This window comes from Orbicella faveolata, unplaced genomic scaffold, assembly GCF_042242905.1.
Source record: "Orbicella faveolata isolate gen_17 unplaced genomic scaffold, um_ofav_v1 contig_27, whole genome shotgun sequence".
Lineage (NCBI taxonomy): Eukaryota > Metazoa > Cnidaria > Anthozoa > Scleractinia > Merulinidae > Orbicella > Orbicella faveolata.
In genome coordinates, this window is record NW_028301555.1 from 8718751 (window position 1) to 8739493 (window position 20743).

Consider the following 20743-nt stretch of genomic DNA (forward strand, 5'->3'; position numbering starts at 1 on the left):
TGCATAGCTTGAATTAAAAGAGCGCTAATTTTAAGGTTATCAGTTTTGAAGTGTAATAAATTTAGTGTCCTCAAAATTGTCAGTCGTGGAATCTCCATTTCTATTTTTTTAGGCGTCGCCTCTCATTTTAGTGTGGATTGGGTCATGTGACCCACAGCTGCAAAAGAGACTACCAGTTGTATTATAAGAGTCCAAAAATTCAGGTTTTGTTTCGTTCATAACCATGCAGTCGGAGGCAAAGCCCAGACCAGGGCCTAGAAATGGTGTAAATTGATTTCTCGGTCTTATTGTGTTATTGCCTTATTGTGGTGAAAAGCACCTGATTTTGAACTGCGATAAAAGCATTTTAACTGATGACGCCATAATGGCTCAGGAACCGCGAGACGAAAACTGACTTAAATTGATCTTGTTCCCCTGAGTGGTGAGTTGGAGTTTGTAGTTTTGTGCCGGCAATAAATCCTTGTCATTTTACAGGTGTTCCCGAACCTCCCTCAAAACCTTTGGTCAAAGAAATGACGTCATCTTCGCTTGTGCTTCACTGGGAACCACCTCTGCTCGACGGTGGAAAGCAGATCTTAGCTTACACGGTGGAGTACAAGGAGACTGGAGTGAGCGTGTGGCAGGCGGCCGTGCCATTTGTGGCGGGAAATAGCACGTTGATTGACGACTTGACGCCGGGCGCCACATACCAGTTCAGAGTCAGTGCGAACAACGAGATCGGCATCAGTCGCCCCAGTCCTATCTCGGACTCAATAACATTAGACGCTGAAAGTGGTGAGTGTAGCTGGGAATGCAAGTTCATCCATGAACTGACTTACAATTACCTAAACGACTTGGTATGAAACCACTTAAAAAAGTTGATCATGCAAGTCTCCTTAAAATGTTTCACACGCTCCTAACACCCACCCGCCCCATGCAATCAAATTGAAAAGACTTTTCTCCAAAACCGAATAGACCTTTTGTTTTGGGAATGACGTCTCCGTAGCTAAACTCTATAAACAGGAACATGGAGAGGGGGAAAGAACAGTTTATTTTTATTGTCTGGACTTATTCTGCCTTAGATGATCTATTATGCTTCGTTAATTAAATAAATCCACTCTCGATAAAATTTTTTAAATCCAGCTTTTTATTCTTAAAATATAAAATCCTAACTCTCCTCTTTATTATGCTCTTTGTTGCTCTTTTCAGAAGAATCAGCTTAAACGTCAATCAACGCCAGCTTTCTACGTACTTCCACAGAATTAAATTATTTAGCCACTTAAAGCTCGTCTCAAAAATATTTCCAACCCGTGTAAAGACTACAAACGTTGTAAAGTAAACTGTTATTTGTACTCTTAAATTGCTATATTGTTGTATAAACTTGTAATAGTTCCTTAAAACGTACGCTTTAATAGAAATAAAATATTAAATGTTAGGTAGTTTGAAATTAAACGCGAATAATAGCGCTGATAACCAGCCATTAACTACAATTTTTGAGAAATAGCTTTGTCATTAGGGCTTGAAATATGCAATAATGAAAATAAAACAACATCAATTCCTGGAATTAAAAAAAATTGCTCGTCCCTCACGTGATCTGCTGGTCAGCTATAAATCACGTGTTGTGAGAAACTGGACCAATCACAGACCTCCTTACAATGGTTTATCACGTGCATGTGAAAATTGAATGACAGGTCGTGCAGGCACAACCTGTTATTCTGCTTCAAGATCAAATCTTATAGGCTTTTTGTCCAGGAAAATGGCTTCAATTCCTAACAGTTAAGCGCTTTTATTAATTGTAGGGTCTGCGTGCTTTAAAATGTAGTTGTTTAATGCAGCTTTACTTGCAGAACTGTTGCAATTTGATGAAGTTTCTGATTAATTTTGATATCTCCAGGACATTATTTAGAAAACTCCATGTTGGATCCATTTCTTGGCCAATCAAAACTAAGCTAGTCTGAGTGACGTGGACGTGCGAGTACTTTGCTCTTTGACTGGCCGAGAAATTTGGAAAACCAAAAAAAGTTGTGAATAGTTAAAGATTGAAACTTGAATGATCTTGAATTTTTTTCTAAACTTTGGTAAACTGAGACAATTATTTCTGTTAGTCTTGATTCTTCAATTCTTTTAATTCGTGGATTAAATGAAAGGAACATCTTTTTTTGGTACAATCAAGTACTTCGCTCTTGAAAATTAAATATAAATCTTCTCGTTTTAAATTGAGATGAGTGCTTTCCTAGGGTACAATCGATTTAAACATTTAAAATCAGCCTCCATTACAGAATGAGCTATTTGCGTAGTGCTTGACATTTGGAATGAAGTTATTTTGATAATTATTTATTTTAATTTATTATACTGAATCACAATACACTTGTCAAGTAATTTATGCAGTAGTTCTTCTGGCTAGGGGGGGGGGGTTAATCGTGATTGTTTTTAACCTTTGGTAAAATTGAAACAGAGCAGTTCTAATTAACGATGCTTAAACTGATTTACTTGTGTTTAATAATAATAAGTAGCTGCAAAGTAGAAATAAACAAAGTGAAGAATTCAAAGCGAGTTACATATTGTCGTTTTTGTCCGTTGATTATCCTCAACTTAGTCATTTTCATAATGAACCAGCCCCTATCAAGTGGTCGAAATAACTCAAGCTCGAGTGATAGGCAACCATAACTAAAGTAGGTTACTAACGGAGCGTTTGCCAAGTGCTTCTTTCTTTGTTAAAAAAAAGATCAACTGCCCAAGAGTGCCAAATTTGGCACGCAACGTCGTAACTTTGTGTATATTTGATAGACTTCTATGAATTTTTACCACGAAAATTGCCGAGTCAATGTCTACTCATTGAAGTCATAAAATTGTGATCCCTGCTATCTAAGACATGGTTAACCACCCCAACAAATTTCAGTTTCTGTTTTGAGATGCACATGGAATGCAGGACTTGTTTCACATCAAGCTATGCAGTAAGGCTCGATTTCCGGCGCTCTCTCGAGTCCGATGTACATTCCTCGCCTGCCTTCGGGGGAGGAGCGCGGGCTCCTTTCCCGATCAGCGGCTGATAATTAAGCCTAGCCATGCTCTAAGAGCTGCAAAATAAGCTCTTGTTTAGGGATACACCTAAGATCTTTGAAAAATAGAAGGCGATACATTTTCGCGTTCTTAAGCAATTTTCCTCAAAAAAATCCTGGATCTGTCTAGAAATGAGAATAGCATATCACCTATCTTGAACAACCGCATGAGTTCCAGCACAATAGGGTGACTGGTAAGGAAATTGGAGTGTACAATATTATAGGGGTGCCAATTCAACTTTTATAAATGTTTAAACTTCTCAATATTCATATGAACCTTAGTGTTCTATAACTTTACATTTGGCCTAGTTTTGAGCTGCTATTCTGATTTCCAAAACACGTTTTCACTTACCTTATTACATGAAATTTTCGCGACGCGTTAATTTCGCGTATTTCGCGATTGAAAAAAAAAACGCGAAAATTAAATGTCGCGAAATTAACATGACGTGAAAATTAAGTGAGTCACATTACGTCAATAATTAAAAAAGCGACTTTATTACCATTACACACGTTTATAACAATCATTTTGAATTATTCTGTGGTAATTTTCTGGTCCTCTTCATCACTACTGCTTTCTGTCTCCACTCCAGGTAGCACTTCTTTTGTACAATCCTCAAACTGTCCATTTACTGGCTCCTTGTAGAGCTGTTTCACTAGTTGCTTAAAGCTTTCAATTGCCATTTAGACACTGTGAGAACATCTTTCTTGTTACTGTTTACATAATCAGTTGCGTTTCTGTTTATTTGGACGTTGTTGATTAAGTTGTTTGATCAAATTCAGGGACATGTTAAATAACATTGACAAAGAAATAAACTGTCTCACTCAAAAATCGCGAAATTAAAGTGAGTCAAAATGCAAAATTTTCGCAAAATCGCGAAATTAAGGTGTCGCGAAATATGCGAACCTCAAAATCGCGAAATTAAGGTGTCGCGAAGATTTCATGTAATAAGGTATTCTTGGTCGCTGTTTTAACAAGATGCTATAGTGCTGGGAATGAATGTGAAAGATAATTTAAGGAAAGAGAATTCGAAGAGACAAGCACTTTATGCAGTGGCTCGGAAGGCCATTTTCTCCTCTTCCCCACCCCTCGTTTCTTCCACCCCACTCCTGGTGCGTGATAAACACTTAAGAGGAAGTGACGACATTTATTCTTCCGTTTTGAACGCGCTCTCGTTGCCTCGACTGTACATAAAACGTTGTTTCATCTGTTCCATGTTTTCAGACGAAGATAAGAAGAAAAAGACCTGCAAGAGAAAGCAGCGCTCCAACTCACAAAGAGAACCAATCGTTTGGAAAACAGACATCGAAGCTTTTTACAACATTTACGCTGAGTTAGGAAGGTAAGTGGGACTGGCCGCTAAAATTGATTTATCTCACCAGAAGGCGGCATCCTACAAGATGCAAGCATCAGTGCTTTAACTAAGAAAGTTCCCCTAGGTTAAATTTATCGGCCAACGAGTGTCGCGTTGCTTACAGTTTCTCCCGCGCTTTCCACGGCTTACAGTTTTTCCCGCGCTTTCCACGGCTTACAGTTTTTCCCGTGCTTTCCACTGCTTACAGTTTTTCCCGCGCTTTTCACAGGTCTCTTCTTTTCCTTCGCTTGCTAGTGTTCATATAAATGTTTCGTTTACGATTACTGATTAGCGTTCATTCACTTTTCCCGTAGGGGCCGGTTTTCTGTTGTAAAGAAAAGCGTCGAAAAGGCAACAGGAAATGAATATGCTGCGAAATTGGTCAAGAAACGAATGGTGGGCAAAGACGAAGTCGAGGATGAAATCGCTCTTCTCAGAAGACTCAAACATCCAAATTTAAGTGGCTTTATCGACGCTTTTGACACGCCGAAAAACTACGTAGTAATAGTTGAACTTTTAGCAGGTGGTCGGCTGTTCGACCATCTTGTTGTTATGGACAATTTAACGGAGAAGGTCGCTATTGGTCACGTTAAAGAAATACTCGATGGTGTTCAGCACCTCAGAGATCTCTCTATTGTGCACCTCGACTTGAAGGTGAGGCTATGAAAGTTGAGTACTGGTTTTGCAGCAGTTGTGATATCGTCTTTGTGTTACTAACCTGTGTGATTATCTTTCTTTGTTTCTTTTAGCCTCAAAATCTTCTTCTAGATAGTGGGCCGTTACCAAAAGTCAAGATCATTGATTTTGGCTGTGCGGCTGAAATTTCCAGTTCAGAAGCTGTAGTGAAACAAGTGTTTGGAAATCCTGAGTGTTCAGGTAAATGTAGTCATCTTATTTGTTCAGATACCGACCAGCCTTTCTTCAGTGCCCTGAAGTTCAAACACAGAGCAATTCAGCTGTTTTCATCGAACTAGAGCAAACTAATAGCAAAGTAAAAGTCTATTCAATAGCTTTCATTTTTATGGTCACACACTAGGGTTTCATTCTGAAATCTAAAAACCAACTTGCACAGCATAATAAACAGTGCCACATGAAGGTACTTCTCAATAGCTTTCATTTGAATGGTCACACACTAGGGTTTTATCCACAGACTTATAAAAAATTAAGAACCAACTTGTACATCAGAAGGGTCACACACTAAGAATTCATCTAGAGACCTCAAAGTAACAATCACCATTTACAGAAAAGTTCGTTATCAATACCCTAAAGTCCCTCAAGTTTTAACAAACCGGTTTTCTTTTTTCATCAGCTCCAGAACTTGTAAACAGAAAACCCGTAGACTTCACGACAGACACGTGGTGAGTGCTTTCAATGTGAACCTACTGTGAGTTATTGTATTGTTCTAAATTGTTTTTTTTATTATTATTATTATTTTCTCAATCGGTCTTATTTACACCGTTTGTTCTCTTCTTTGATTACAGGAGTATAGGAGTCATTACCTACGTCATGTAAGTATCACCATTGTTTCTTACCTAACCTTTTCGTTATGATTCGTTGTTTTGGAGTTCAACACCAAAGCTAGGATTGTTTTCAAAAATTATGGAAACTGAAGCGCTCTCTTGGACCTTTCGCTATCTTGAACAGAAACTCCATTTATGAATCGTTGCATCTCGCAGTCTTCGTTAAATGTTTTTTCTTCATTGCATGGAGGTTTTATCTTAGATCGTGCTGAATCCAGTGCGTTGATTTTTGCCATATAACTCTGACAGTCACTTGTGTTAACTTGCAGATTAAGCGGAGTTTCGCCTTTTCAAGGAGAAACAGTCGAGGAAACGTGTCGGAGTATTGCAGAAGTCAAATACGAATTTAATCCAAAGCACTTCGAACCCATTTCACAACAGGGCAAAGATTTCATCACCTCGCTTCTTGTTAAAAACCCAAAGTAAGTTGGAGTATAGGTTACCTTGCTCGAACTATGTAAATAGTTTTTGTGGAACTCGCATTTCCCAAATTGACCCGTCCCGTCTCGAAACACGGGTTTAATCAGGAAATATTTCTCAATGGGTTCGTCAACTGTCTGAACCCGACTTGTGAGATCGGAAACAATCGGAGGGGGCCGGCAACTTCCGACTCTCCTTTATGGATCTGCAACGTCACGTTTATTCACGTCACATTAGGTTCTGAAGGTTATCTAGTGCTTTCACCAATACGTTATCTTAAAATATTCCGGAAATTAATATGGTTACCGTAATATCTAATCTTGAACCTTTTATATTCAATGTAGGAAAAGAGCAGATTGTCAGAACTGTCTTAATTCCCAGTGGATAAAGGTAAGACTTCTTCTCTTCAACAAATCATGTCTTAAGATGGTGTTTATTTTCCAAATTCAGTACTCGTTGCTCCTCCGGCATTAAAACTGCATACAAATCTAACTGTTGTGTAATTGCGTTTGATAGATGATCAGTCCCAGACCGCCTAGTCCTGTCAGAACAGTTAAACTAAACACATCACGGTTAGCGGCGTTCAACGCACGCAGAAGAAATCAGGTGAGAGGTTGAAATATTGTGAATACAATTCTTCCGGCTTAGTTTTGCTGCTGCTGTTGACTTACAGTTTGTTTTTCTCTCTTACAGCACGATATCACACCTTTACCTTCAAATAAAAACAACAAGAACGTTACAACTGTATAGTACAAAGGTAAGAAGCGATTTTTGATGAGATGAAAAGAAAACAAAATACAAATGTTCAAACGTACGTACTCCCGTTTAAACTTCCTTTTCATTTTTTTTTTTTTTTCCGAATACCTGACCATGTTGTGTTAGTGTCATTTCATTGGCCATGCAGTAGACATTGTCGCGTCCTGATTGGTCAGAATGTGCTGCACGTGCCTTCTTTGAATCAATCATCATGCTTTGCAAGCTAAAACCATTGTCAGCACTTGATCACACTGCGAAGATACTAGAAACCGCAGGCGCTTTATGATCAGAAGTATTAAAACGAGTCTTGGGTTTATTCCAGTAGTTTTTCTAGGCGTGACGACAGATAGACCCTTTTCATAAATGGCTCCCAATTTAAAATTATTTTGTAAGGATTTAAATTAGCCTCACTAAACTTGTTTGGGAGTAACAGTTTTTTTGAATTATCAACTCAAAAACGAGGTCAGTCAGGCTAATTTTAATACTTACAAAAGAATTTATAATTGGCAGCCATTTATGAAAAGGGTCTATTACATGGATTGATAATTTGGTAAAGTAAACTCACTAGTGTTTTTTCTCTCTTTTGCAGTTTCAAGAATTTTTACATATGGAGTTAGATAAGACACCTGTTAAGATATATTTTTTGTCAAATTTATAGATTGCTACCTATGTAATTGTGCACATTGTACAGTTGTAAGATATCTTTGCTTTAAATCATGTATGTAAAAGGATAGCTTTTTTTTCGTTGGAATTTTATGAACTCGTTCAAAGCAAAGTGTAAATTGTAGATTCAAATCCTGCCGGGTAAAATGTGGCCATGTTGGTCAATTATCGCCATAAATACTTTAAAGAGAAGAAAAATTTATTAATTCGTTTAGATATTGCCAATTCGAACAGAATTTTAATACTTAAAGAAAGAAAGCATTACATTTTCGTTAACTTTTCTTCGCAAACATGTTTTGTTACTTGCTTTTTATCTTACGATTGTCACGCAGTGTTTCTGTGTTCTCGCGTTTGTCACGCTGTGTTTCTGTGTTCTTTTAGGTAGAAGCCTTGCGTGACACTGATTTTCAAGGCCTTAAAAATGTCGTAGATTTAATTTTAATTATCCAGTACATTGCGTAAAGTACATTTGACCAAAACGTATAGTAAATGTGTAATTTATTGAAGGCAAAAGGACACGGTTGTCTTTCATTGTTATGAATTGAATCGAAGTGACATGTTGAATGTTTTGGGTAATGATAATAATCTACGTCTTCGTTATTTTCCTTGTTTACTGATAGATTTGTTTGTATTTTGAGTAATTTGCCGCTGTAAAAAGCAAGTTTGTTTGTTTTCTTTTTTCTTAGCCTGAGATCAGACTTTTGTTGTTTTGGCGGGAAAAACTCGCTGATATCCGAGTCGCGAGGGGAATGGGGAGGAGATACTTGTCCAATGCGCATGTTTTCCCGTTTTCTTTTCATAATCTTTTTTCTGAATACAACAGTTTCAGTTTCTTTAGATAACACGTTCGTTTGTTCTCTTGCCCTTCTATTATCGACAAAGATAGTATTTTCCAGCGTTTGTTGAACTGCTGGCTTATTTATTAACTTAACAACGACGAAGTTAACGACAGAATTCATGCATAGCATTCAGAAATTGCTTGAGACAATAAAACATGAAGAATTTTAATGGATTTCTGGCCTGTGTATTGTTGTTTACTATTTTGATTCGCTGTTTATATTTTTCTCTTTATTAAAATATGTCGCAAGCTCAGTTCTTTGCAAAGCTTGATTTTCAACTTGCTTCTGTTAAAGGTTTTGCATTCGTTTTCCGTGGAGACCCTCACTTGTCACTCTCTCCATTACAGTCTTTCGTTATGGCTCTGTTCAAAGTTATTTTTTTTGTTTCTTTCTACATCTTGTCTTCAATTGCGCTTGCATTCCAACCCTTTTTATCACAGGCTTGCGGTTAACTGGCTGTAAGCGGTCCATTTGATCTTCTCTAAGCTACTCCGTTTTGTCGTTTTGAAGTGTTGGAAACACAGGAAAACGGAGACAACAGCTGCTACTTGTATTCAAATATCACCAGAGCTTTTCTCAAGAAACCAATAGCAGCCCACTACAAGAAATCGATAGTCGCCTAATCGTGTTTCTTCGCTGACGTCAAGAATAACAAACATAACCCAGCCGGCTTTTCTCGTGAAATAATTCCCATATTTCGTGTCAGCATAAAATCGTGAGTGTCAATACAACGCATGAATTGTGTTGACCTTGTGAAATCGTGGTTGGATAAACCAGCTTATTTGTACAACTGTTCAAAACGCGGCCGTAAAACTTTACCCATTCTTTTAATGCAATTCAACTTATTAGCTAAGTATTGGTAATGCTAACATTCAGATTAAATTGTAACTCGTAATCAGTTTGATTTAATTGCAACTGTTCTATCTCATACCCCGAGACTTCAACTTTTTCTTGATTTCCTTGTTGAAGTCGGGGTTGAAGTAAGTGACGTTCAGTGGATGTCTTTCGTGTTGTCTGATCACAGGTCATGTTATGCCGTGACGTAGGCTCGGTTCGAAATCTCATCTTCCAATATCGCATGTATTCCTTGAATATTTTACACCACATCCAGTTTATCAAAAGACTTGATCGTAACGTTTTTATTCATTCGCACAGAATGGCTGTCCCCTGAACTTTTTTGCTTCTTCTCTATTTGAGTGGAAGGGAAAATCACGTACGCGATCACCAAACACAACAGAAAATCCAACATGCGGTTGCACGTCTGATAACCCCACCATGACCAATGATCCACGCTGCTTTCTTCCTCAAGATCGTAAAGATTATACAGTGAGAACAACGAGTAAAGATCCGCAGCCACGTACAGCAGGGCGAGAAGCGAGACGAGACCTGAAATTCGCGCGATTTTCTGCGCTCCTTTAGGAGGCTCGTTCTGTTCTGCCTGGACGCGATTCTGCTCCGCAGTCACGCGCGAATCGAGCGAGGATGTGGAGAGCGTGGAAACAGCTCTTTCTTTTACGGTTGTAGCCTTGAAAAATTTGGCAGTGAGTTGAGACTGCCAGTTCACTTGCCATCCACTGTACAGGAAACACAGCGCGAGGACTAACCACCAAACGATTAATATCGTTTGGCACAGGATGAGAAGGCGAGCGAGCTTGGGCGCCATTGTTATCAATAGGTACACCACCAAAACAACGACGAAATGTGTCGCTATCACCGACACAAGGAACTTGATGTTCTGGAGTCGACGAGAAACGAGTCTAAGTTTGTTTACCTCCAGGAAAGCGAAATGAATGAGTGATAAAGCTGAAGTTAGGCATGGGTAACCAATCGCGAACAGAATTCTGATCAATAGCACAGGCAGATTTAAGACCGTGTGTGACTCGTACGGATCCAGCATAAGAAACAGTGTCCTCGAGAAACTAAACACCACCAGCATTAAACACACTGCAAGGAAATAATTCCCTAATGTCATGCCTTTAGCGCGATGTTTGATTTTAACCACGCATATACAAGAGAATAAGGTGACTCCCAGAAACAGCAGTCCAAATCCAATGAAGTGTATTTCCCAGAGTGATTTCCACGCCATAAGCGCTGTATCCCAATCGGGCAAAGGTTCGGGGTTCGGGTCCGTTGTCCTTGGTTCGGCGGAAGGCTCTGCGCTAGGAGGCATCTTGTTATAACCTTCTTCTGTTGGCATCCGATGTTGTGGCTCGCAAGTTTGAAATCGTATCTGAAAAAATGCTATACAAACGCAAGGTATCTACTTTGGTAATTAAAATGATCCGCCTACACTCTTGAAAGACTTGAAAAGGCTTGAAAAGGTTTTGAAGCAGCGCTCATTAGCGTTTCGTTGATGAAATTTCCTTTCACTTTTTCGTTCATTCAAAGGACAGGCTGTAATTCTGTTATTGTCTTGACTCGTCGCTCGCTCTTTTGTGATGTAAAATAGCGGTTTCAGCTGCAGGTATCAACTCGTGACTTGGCCCTCGTCGAATTGAAGCGACCTGTGCATGACATCAGCAATATTAGAAATTCGAGAACCAATATCGTAATTCTTATTTCGGTCTCAATTATACCCCGAAAAAGAAATCATCAACGTAATTCCACTTTTCCTGTGATTCACCTTTGTAAATATACTAAATCAGGAAAAAGGCGTCTGTGTTTTTCATGCATTTATCCGCGTTTTGTTTACTCGTGTGACATCGACAACTGTCATCCGCCCTACAAACAGAAAAATTATTAAAATTCGATGCGGCAAATTTCCTGAAAGTAAACAACATAATAATAGTAGTAGGAGATACCGTGACTTGTAGAGATTATTGGTCAAATCAAAGTAAATATTAGTATTTTCGTAGACACAAAATCAATTACTCTTTCCTACACAAGGGATAATCCATCAAGAAATTTATTTCGTTATTATATGTAAAAATAAACGTGACACGTACTCCAATACATTTAAACATATTTTGGTTCTAGAACGTGCGACTTCCTATAAACATCTTTGTCGTGCAAACAGGATGAGTAAATATTCGGATAATTCTTGTATGAAGAGGACGTGCAATTGAAATTTAACCTTTATTACGCTTGTGAAATATTATTGACTGAGTTTTATTTACCGGAAGTTGGAAATCGGTTTACTTCATCTTGATATTTAAGTTCGCGTGTTCTTCGCCATGGATGACAAAACGACAAATGATTTACATAGGAAGTCTTAGTTTAGGCGGTATTTCTAGAATTCCTAAATTCTCTGTACGGTTACTAAAACATAGCAATGCAACAACACTTTATACGCAGTGTTCGGCGACCAAAATAAGGCTCCTTTTAGTCAAAGGTATTTCACTTGAAATATATCCATTTAGAATGTCCTATGTTTGTATTTTTATTATCAAAGTTGCCAGGATACATTTTAACTGAACACTTTTAACTGACTTAGATATTGAATGTAATATTTTCGTTAGTATAGTTAATGGTTGCGGTTTGGTCATCAATTTCTTTTAATGTTCTTTCTAAGAACGATGATGCTGCATTAAGACAATATCCCTTAGTTGATAGTTTCCTCAATTCTCCTTGCCTGCCTACATGACAACGTATCGATATTCTAAGGAGAAGATATATGTTGATAATCCTTGCGAGTTACTGGATTAATACAGGGGGTGAAAAACTTTTTTAGATCCACAAGGCTGTTTTTAACAGTAAAGTTAATATCAAAACAGTTATATTGGGTCAATTACAAATCTCTTTTACAAATGCGTCCAACTGCACTCAACGATGTAAATTTACTTTGGTGCAATATTCAAAAAAATATGGTATTAGAATTAGTGACAAAACATTACGCGGCTCCATTTTAAAAATTCAGTGACCCGAAAACGTAATTATGTTAGGCCAGTTTCAGGCTGTTCACAGACCCTCTATTTTTGATCGCAATTAGCAAAAGTATTAACCGCAGAGGCTGTCGTCACTTCGATTCATGGAGTCGCTTGCCAGCAAATATGCAAAATAGGTGCCCAAGGGGTACATGTGTGGGATACACTATTTCAGTTGAACCTTGTTTTGCATTAAGTGCACAAAAAAGATTGAATTGGCCATTGCAATCAAGCCCCAAGATAACAACAAGTTGGTTTCAAAACGATCATGCTTATAAAGAGTACTTTCGTTATTTCTCATTGTCTTGAACCCTTTTCTTGTTTAAGGTTTAAAACGTTTGGGGTATTTTGTAGTCTTGTAGCTGTAATTTTCGGCGTAGACATGCGACAGCCGCAAATACGTCTGCGTTCGCAGGGTGGCAGTCTTGGCATGTTCACATTATTGATTAATGAGGGCATGATTGACCAAAGATGACGTTATTTGCAAAACAAAAACAAGACAATAAGAGAATAGAAAATACTAATAAATTACAATGTCGTTAGCCCAGGGCAGTACATTTAATCTTCTCATGTTGCGCTGACTGTCTGTGCATGTCACCAAGCATTTCCATCTTCCATGCACATTACAATTTTTTTTTTCTTCCACGAGAACAGCAAATTATAACTGTGCAACTGTTACACCATGCAGTTAAACCGTCGATCTTCACACAAAATCGAAACGAAAACAAGTTCGCATCTTCAGTGGAATCTTTGGATTTCGAGCACTAATATCCGTAGAACTTCGCGTCACTTGGTCATGAAACGTTTCCCAAACTACTCTTGATTACCACAAAATCCTGTAAAATTCTATATATAATGCCATGTAATGATAAGCAAACAATAAAATCGAAAGTTCATGGCTCCTTTCTTGCAAATAAATTTCCCGTCAAGATATATAGCGGTTTCCGAAAATAGCGTAGATAGAAAATGCATGACAGCTTCATGGCCTACAGAATTCAGTTGGTTCCGATTTCCCCTCTCGTTTGCTTTTTATTCGGAGTTAAAATAATTCTTGACACTGTATGGTTGTTGTTTTGTATTTTGATTCTTTCAGATGTTGCTCGATTTAATTTAGAGAGTGAGTGCGAAGGTGATAATGACAAGGTGATTAAATGGGGGAGGAGACTAAAAAGCGTCCTTTTTTCCAAAGAATTCCATAGACAACAACGATTGTTTTTTGATGGAACGAACTCATCAATCATCAATTGACGTCACCTTATGTAGGCCATGAGATAGTGCATACTTATATACATCCTTTATTGACTTTCCCCAAAGTGGCTTTTCAAAGACAATACCTACAAGTAACAATAAGCTACTAATTAATAACAACAACAAAAGGAAAAGCCATTAAGAGGCAGTAGGAATCTAGAAAATTTTTAAGATATCCTTAAGGGAACTGCGCAGCGACTTCCATATATTAACTACTCTATAATAACAAAACTACTAGAGGGTCTGAATGGGGTTTAGTGTTTAGTGTTATTTGACCACAATTTTTAGTATTTGCTGTTAAATTGGCCAAATTTTTAATGTTTACTGTTTCTGGAGAAAATACTGTTAAGTGTTTGGAGGGTTTTTCGTGGAAACACCATAGGGTCCCATAGTCTTTTAGCATTGTAAATTTTCATCTGCTCTACGCAAATCGGTAATAAAATCACTCATGAACTTTAAGCCCGTGCTCAAAGCCTCTCAAAGGTTCTGTAGTCTCTTTTTTCGACCCAATGTGTAACAGTATTCTGTCTATTCTGGGAAGCCTGGGTAGCGCTGGGAACTACCTCGTGCCAGGAGCCCACGATCCTTTGGTCAGCGTCAAAACATCATGGCGGCGATGGCGGCATTGGCATCGAGTGGATTCTCCTCCGGTGTTGCCAAAGTTCTAGTGAGCTTCTATAGAAGCGGAGAGGATTCTGGTTTCGAAAGGCATAGAAGCAGGGTCACTTTCGACCTTTCGAAGCAATCCAGCCTGGCAGCCGTCAAGAAACATCTGAGGGAATTTTCTTGGGCTTAACGAGTAGTCTACCTTTGGTAGTCTCTGTACATCTTCGGTAGTCTTCGGACGTCTTCGGCTGTCTTCGGGAATCTTCAGAAATCTTCCGAAAAGATCGGGAATCGTCGGAAAGTACCCGAAAACTTCTTGCTATACTGAACAAAATAACATTGCCCTTTAAGGAGGAGTTTTTGTTTCCTTCTAGGTAAAATTTACTGTTACAGAGAATTTTTCACTGTTAGTGTTAAAATGACTAAAATTTAACTGCGCTGTGTTACAGAGCCAAAAATTTAAGTGTTTAGTGTTATCGAGGTACCCCCATTCAGACCCTCCTATTACGGAATTGTTAACAAACAATCACAGTATTGTACCTACAGCTCACGCAGTTCACGTATCTCTCCTAGCGCAAAACCAACTCCTTCCAACCTCGTTCCCTTTGAGAAACCTTGGAAACGAGGTTGTCTTTTAGCTTGCAAGTTGATAGAGCCGTCATCTTGGATTATGGACGCTGAAGCACTGGTAACAGTTTCAATCAGTTGTTTGCGAGCATAAGCACAAAAAGTGAAAAAAAAAAGAATGAAAAACATTTCTGCCCCATATTAACAGCAAAAGAGGCTACAAATCTGAAGGTTAGGCTGAAGATGTCTTAATCATTACACAAATATACACCGGCACTTTATTTCTACTTTTGATTACCCATGATGTAGCTATTTGGTGAAAGATACCACTCTACCTTTGACACATGCACACCGGTCAAAGTGTATGATTTCAAAGGCGCCTCAATTTCGGTTCACACTAGGGGATGTGCTACGGGGACATCAGTGAAGCGGAGCATGTTACAGCAACAGTTTTCTGTGTGTCGACATGCCCGTTTTTGCGAAAAACGTTCTGTAGGGGGACAAACTTTGATCCCTGGCACATGTTGCTAATATTCAGCTGGTTTGAATACCGTTTGTTTTCTTTTCCTTCTGAAATTGAATGTTCGAAGAACAAGACTATTTATAGTTTGAATACGTTCGTCATGACAAAATGGCCTCAATTTTCAATGTCGCATCATGCGCACTGCTCTTGGAAACTGTCTCCGCTACAACACATTTTTATGTCTCAATCCGCTTCGTGTGTATTAGCTGGCGTACTGTTCCTATAACATGTGACCCATGCGTACACACGAATGGACTTGTTTTTCCAGCCGCCATCTCGAATAATGAACGTCAGAGAGAATCCTGGGGCGAATGCAGCGCCAGTTCAAAGGTTTAGATACTTTGATACCCTTTTGAAGCCCATATCGAAGGGGAGTTCAAAAATCCTTTTAAACCCAAAAGAACGGCACTTTTCCCGCGCTTTTTTCAGTCGACTTCAAATGCACGTTACCTTTGATCAATCTGTTTGAAGGCGGTCTTTGAAGGGCCCAAAGGATTTGAAAAGGCGGCGTTTTACTCTTGAGTTCGGCAGGGGTATGAAAGAGGTGCTATCTTTCCTTCATTTTCTACGTTATCAGACTCAGTCTCTAAAAATCATGATCGTGATTACTTGCCTTTCAGTAAACATGCACATGAGAGACCGTGGGAACGAGTTTGCACGCAAACCAGAGATACTGACCTGCGCAACGAAGACCTGAAGCGATGACTAAGACCCAGTCCCCACAACTACACCAGAAGGAATTTCAAAACGGAGGTTTCACTCTGAAAACGCATCAAATGTTTTCCGTCCACACTACGCCGGAGGAATTTAAAAATGCAACAATCACCAATCATTTTGGATTTGTGTTTGAGGAAAATTTGGTTAGGGAAATCACATGTTTATCGTGATGCCATTGTTTTCGTAAAGCTCCGTTTCCAAAATGTTTTTCGTCCACACGAAAACGAAAAGTCGGCGTTTTTAAATTCCTCCGGTTTGAAGAGCGTTTTTGAAAAGCTCCGTTTTCATGACGGATTAGTGTGAACGGTGGGCCTAACCAAAGAAATAAAGCTGCGTTTTCAAATTTATCCGGCGTAGTGTAGACGCTGCCTAAATGCCACAATATAATTTAAAACATAAACGTTTTTAATATTTGAAAACAGTATAGTGTTTTTCCTCAGGTATCTTTGCTACTTAATTACGAGTTAACTTGATATGGACAGAAGATTACACCAAGCCAGTTCTCTTACACTCTTCAGTTTATTTCACAATTTGTTTCGCAACAATTTACCGAGTAATTAAATTTATCGGGTAATTAAATTGTATTTCTCTGCTGTGCTTCGTATGAAAATATAATGACACGACATTGGATTTCGGAACTAAATATTGACTATGAAGCCTAAATTTAGAAACGTATATGTATTGTTGGAGTTCAACATTCACTGGTAATGTATTAGCTATATCTGATAATGTATTACCTATACGTATTAACTATATCTGATAATCTGATAATGTATTGGCTAAATCTGATAATCTCAAGCAATTAACCTCATATTGCTAATCAACGCGAGAATACGAGTCTCTTCGAAAGAGGTTGTACTGATTTCACAAAATTCCAAGTGGATGGAGAAGTTTATGATGCATGCAAACCCTGAAAGAATGAAGTTGAACCCTGAGCAGGCTTAGTTTGCATGAAGCTCGCTTGCGATTTACGTCGATTTACATCAATTTACGTCGTAGTGAGATTGCCTAAAGGCACTGTGCACTCTTTCACTACAGCACTATGGTAAATTAGACCTGACCTGTTTATCAGTCAGCCGTGGACAACTAATTCGTCCTTGCAAGTGAATATATGAATGTATTTGATAACTCTTATTAATATTATTAATTATGAGAGAAGGAGACAGTAAACGATCACAGGCCGAAACGGTTGAAATTCCGGCTGTCCTTGGTAGGTTTCGTCATCACGGTGTAGCACACTACGCAGTTACGATCCACGACAACTGCAAACACTTCTAGCGTCTTCATTCCATCGCTTGTTTTCACTCTCCACTCTATGAAGACCTACTAAATGGAATGCACCTTCGGGCGAGGGTTGTTTTATTTCCAGGGTAAAATGGGTAATTCCGGTAGGTATTCTACAACCAAACAGATAATCCCAGAAAGTTAGGGAGAGGTGGGGTGTGGAGCTTTGAGCGGAAATCTACGTCATCAAAACGAACCCAGATGTACAACATCTACTTTTCTAGACTCTATCATCTTTTTCTTCAACCTCTTTCTGCGTTCGTCGTCAGAGCTTTCTGCAGTAGCAGGATCCAGCACTGTCTCCTCAGTGGGCGAATTTGGCAGAGAACTTCGAATCCTTCTAGCGTCGATTCCCGCGGCTGCATTAGTGTCGTTCTCAAACTGTTCTTGAATCTTCGCTGCGGCTTCCTCGCTGGTCATTCTCGTGTAGCGTCGTGGAAACCGTTTCAAATCAAGAGTAGGTCTTCTGTGTGGCGAATCTTGTGATCTATAACTACTCCTGGTATAACTTGGTGTCCTTGTGGCACCACTTGGTTTTCCTGTGGCACCATCAGGGCTTCTCAGTGGTCTGTAGGGAGATATGTTACGTTGTTTTCTAGCAGCAACTTTTTTTGGGAATTCTTCGTCCAATACTTCTGGATATATTTCTGCAGCTGATTTTACAAGTGATTGGAATTGCTCGTTGAGCAAAACGAGCTGTGCTTTCAAAGAATTTTCTTCGTCTTTGAGGGATTTCTATTTGGAAAGAAAAACAAGTCAGAATGAAAGCTCTCCACTGACAAAAAACTAAATTAAAAACTAAATTCCAACACCATTAAGCAGTCGAATTAAAAAATCTAGCGAAACGAGCGAAAGCTGTGGAAAATTTGACGATTATCATGAACAAAACCGGTTTAACAAGTTAGTTAGTTCTCCAAACCGCACACAAGACCAAGTTTGGTTTTCAATAAAACAAAACGTTTGAGAATCGAAATAGACATTCTATAGATACTATATTATTATTACGTCTCGACCAATCAGACTTCGCCAATTACGCTGCTACCCTGTTCATTTCTCGCATTGTAATTCAAGCTGAAAGAGATTTGTTGGTCGCGTGCTTGCCCTTGCACCAAGCAGAACCACCGCAAGCAACTGTTCGAAACGTTTTTCAATGAATTGCTACCATCATTTAGCTCAAAAGTGTAGGCTTGCGTTTGTTTTGAAGAAGAAATTTCTCCTGAACCATTTCTCTATAATACAGGTTGAAAATGAACTAACGCAAATTACTCAGAGCGACTTTGCTCTCAGCTTCCTTTCTCAGTTCTCACGAGATCTTTTTTACGAGAACAATAATAATTTGCATGATAATAAAAGTGACTTCGGAAGTGCCAAAATCTTGAAGCACGTTTGAAGTTCTTCCGTAGAAAATTACCGATCTTATTGTATGTCTTCCCCTGTCACCACAAAATCCAGGAACATTCCCTCGGAAGTTACAAATTAAACTTGAGAGGTTTAAATTTTTGTCTAATGTCAAGAGTTACCTTCATGTGTTTACGCACGAATGCAAATTTCGTTTGCTTTGGAGTTGAATTTGAAGAAGCACTCCTTAGACAAGTTAAGCTGTATTTTGACATGACACTGGATTAAATGATGGATCCAGAAAGGATTTCTGTCGACGCCGGATCAAATTTAACTAGCTTCTTTATTTGTTAGTTTAAAAGATTGAGCGATGAAATTACGAAGTTTATAGTTTAATTTGTGACTTATAATTAACATTTGAGTGTTTTGAATTCGTTACAGCCAAATAACAGTTTCGCCAACCGAACTATTACAAGCAAACTGTAAATCACTCTCAAACAGTTTTATCACAAAGTTATTACAACTTTTAAAGACTAATTTAAACTTTAAACAGCAAGTGAAGTTTTGTTTGATGCTGCGCACTTGTTCAATGTCAAATTATCAGTTAAATTATCGTTATGAATTTGTTTTCATGCAATTCAACACATTTCCACTTACCATATTCTTCTTCAAAGCAAGCAACATCTGTTCTGGAGTTTGATTCTCTTCCTCTGAATGAGATGTCATTTTAGGTAAAGTGATTATGTTTCACTTTCGGGTATAAACCTCGTTCAGCTAGCGAACAGTCTGGCTAGCTTCAAACGTTTTGTTCCTGCGGTGTAAGGACGTGATTCATAATAACATTGCGGAAATCCACTTGTGAATGCAGCCAGTTTTGAGAGGAATGTTAAGAGTTCAAAGCATTAAATGCTGATTTTCTTGCATAAATTGTACAAAGCTCCATAGACTAAAGTGATCTTGTCGTGGTCTCACTGTTCCGCCTTTATGTTGATCGAAATAAATTTCTATACAGACATGGATTAACAGTAGATTTGAATGAATCTCAAGACAATAACTCAACGAAATCAAGCGCGAAAATACTTAACAAACCCATCCAAATGCAGTGATGTTTACACCATGATGTCACTTACTTTGATTGATGTTTCTATGTTCGAGGACTCTTGTAAGATGTCACTTTGATGGTTTTTAGTTTAAAATGCACAGAACTGACCTCAAATAAATTCAAAATTTGTAATTCGTGACACTGCGTTTAATTATTGCTGCTAAGCTGTCAGTTTGACGCCGTGCGAGAAGAGAACAAAGCCAGAGGGCGTTACGGTGTTACGGTACCTCCACAGATACACGGAAAATTAATTTTTTGCTCCGAAGCGCGTAACGTAACAGGAAATATGAACACGACATAAAAAACAAAAATGGGTGACGGCCGGTAAACGTTCGTTGTAAACTTAGCACGAAAGATGTTGTAAGGCACTTCATCGATAAAAATCACAACTCGACCCTAGGCGAGTAGACAACGGTCACTTGGCCGGAGGAGGGGAGTGGAGGGGGGGGGGGGGGGGTTGGAGAGAAAGAAGAAAGAAGTTGCACCAACTACAAAACGTTAGCACCAGTCAAAGGCCAAGTAAGCCAAAAGCGGCACAAAATAGCAGCCTTTCCGGCCTTTCAGACCTTCATGTTGTTTTCTCTTGTCCCCCTCGATGATGCAGTGGTTGGTTTGCGAAAATAGACTGGGTCTTGGGCATGCGCCAAAGCCTAACCGTCGGCAAGCTTCTTATCGGACAAGTGACCAGAAATTGTTCAATTCAAGGGGTCCGATTTTATATTTTCTAATTGTGTCCTCTTGGAGCCATTGCCACTTTAGGCATCGGAAGAGTTTCAATTTCCGCTGGCCATACGGTAGCTCGGAATGTGAGTAAGGCGTGGTCATACGAGTAAACAAAAACAACAACAACAACAACAACAACAAAAATACGGAACTGGTACTGCGCGTAAACTGATGCAATCTCTAC

The 20743-nt window shown here is 38.8% G+C and overlaps 3 protein-coding genes across 15 annotated transcripts in view; 1 reads left to right on the forward strand and 2 right to left on the reverse strand.

Moving 5' to 3' along the window:
• The window catches only part of LOC110039891 (kalirin-like), a 104190-nt gene extending 95429 nt beyond the window's left edge, over nt 1–8761 (forward strand). For 12 of the 13 annotated variants that reach the window (XM_089296668.1, XM_020745049.2, XM_020745057.2 and 9 more), the window contains 11 exons: nt 475–774; nt 4261–4378; nt 4705–5044; nt 5140–5266; nt 5700–5748; nt 5872–5898; nt 6180–6332; nt 6675–6720; nt 6847–6936; nt 7024–7087; nt 7676–8761. In XM_089296668.1, coding sequence (XP_089152794.1) covers nt 475–774; nt 4261–4378; nt 4705–5044; nt 5140–5266; nt 5700–5748; nt 5872–5898; nt 6180–6332; nt 6675–6720; nt 6847–6936; nt 7024–7080 — 1307 coding nt within the window. In that variant the 3' untranslated portion in view covers nt 7081–7087; nt 7676–8761. Of the gene's footprint in view, nt 1–474; nt 775–1188; nt 2533–4260; nt 4379–4704; nt 5045–5139; nt 5267–5699; nt 5749–5871; nt 5899–6179; nt 6333–6674; nt 6721–6846; nt 6937–7023; nt 7088–7675 lie in introns of those variants that run through there. The other variant, XM_020745060.2, reaches the window with a different exon arrangement.
• LOC110039893 (uncharacterized) lies at nt 8725–11586 on the reverse strand. The gene has a single exon (XM_089296678.1). The coding sequence runs from the start codon at nt 10783–10785 to the stop codon at nt 9685–9687; it is 1101 nt and encodes a 366-aa protein (XP_089152804.1). The 5' UTR covers nt 10786–11586; the 3' UTR covers nt 8725–9684.
• Nucleotides 11587–17444: 5858 nt separating this feature from the next.
• On the reverse strand, nt 17445–20045 carry LOC110039811 (uncharacterized). The gene is made up of 3 exons (XM_020744954.2): nt 19865–20045; nt 19392–19738; nt 17445–18131 (listed from the first exon to the last, which is right to left on the reverse strand). The coding sequence occupies exons 2-3, from the start codon at nt 19458–19460 to the stop codon at nt 17583–17585; spliced, it is 618 nt and encodes a 205-aa protein (XP_020600613.1). The 5' UTR covers nt 19461–19738; nt 19865–20045; the 3' UTR covers nt 17445–17582.
• Nucleotides 20046–20743: the final 698 nt, after the last annotated feature.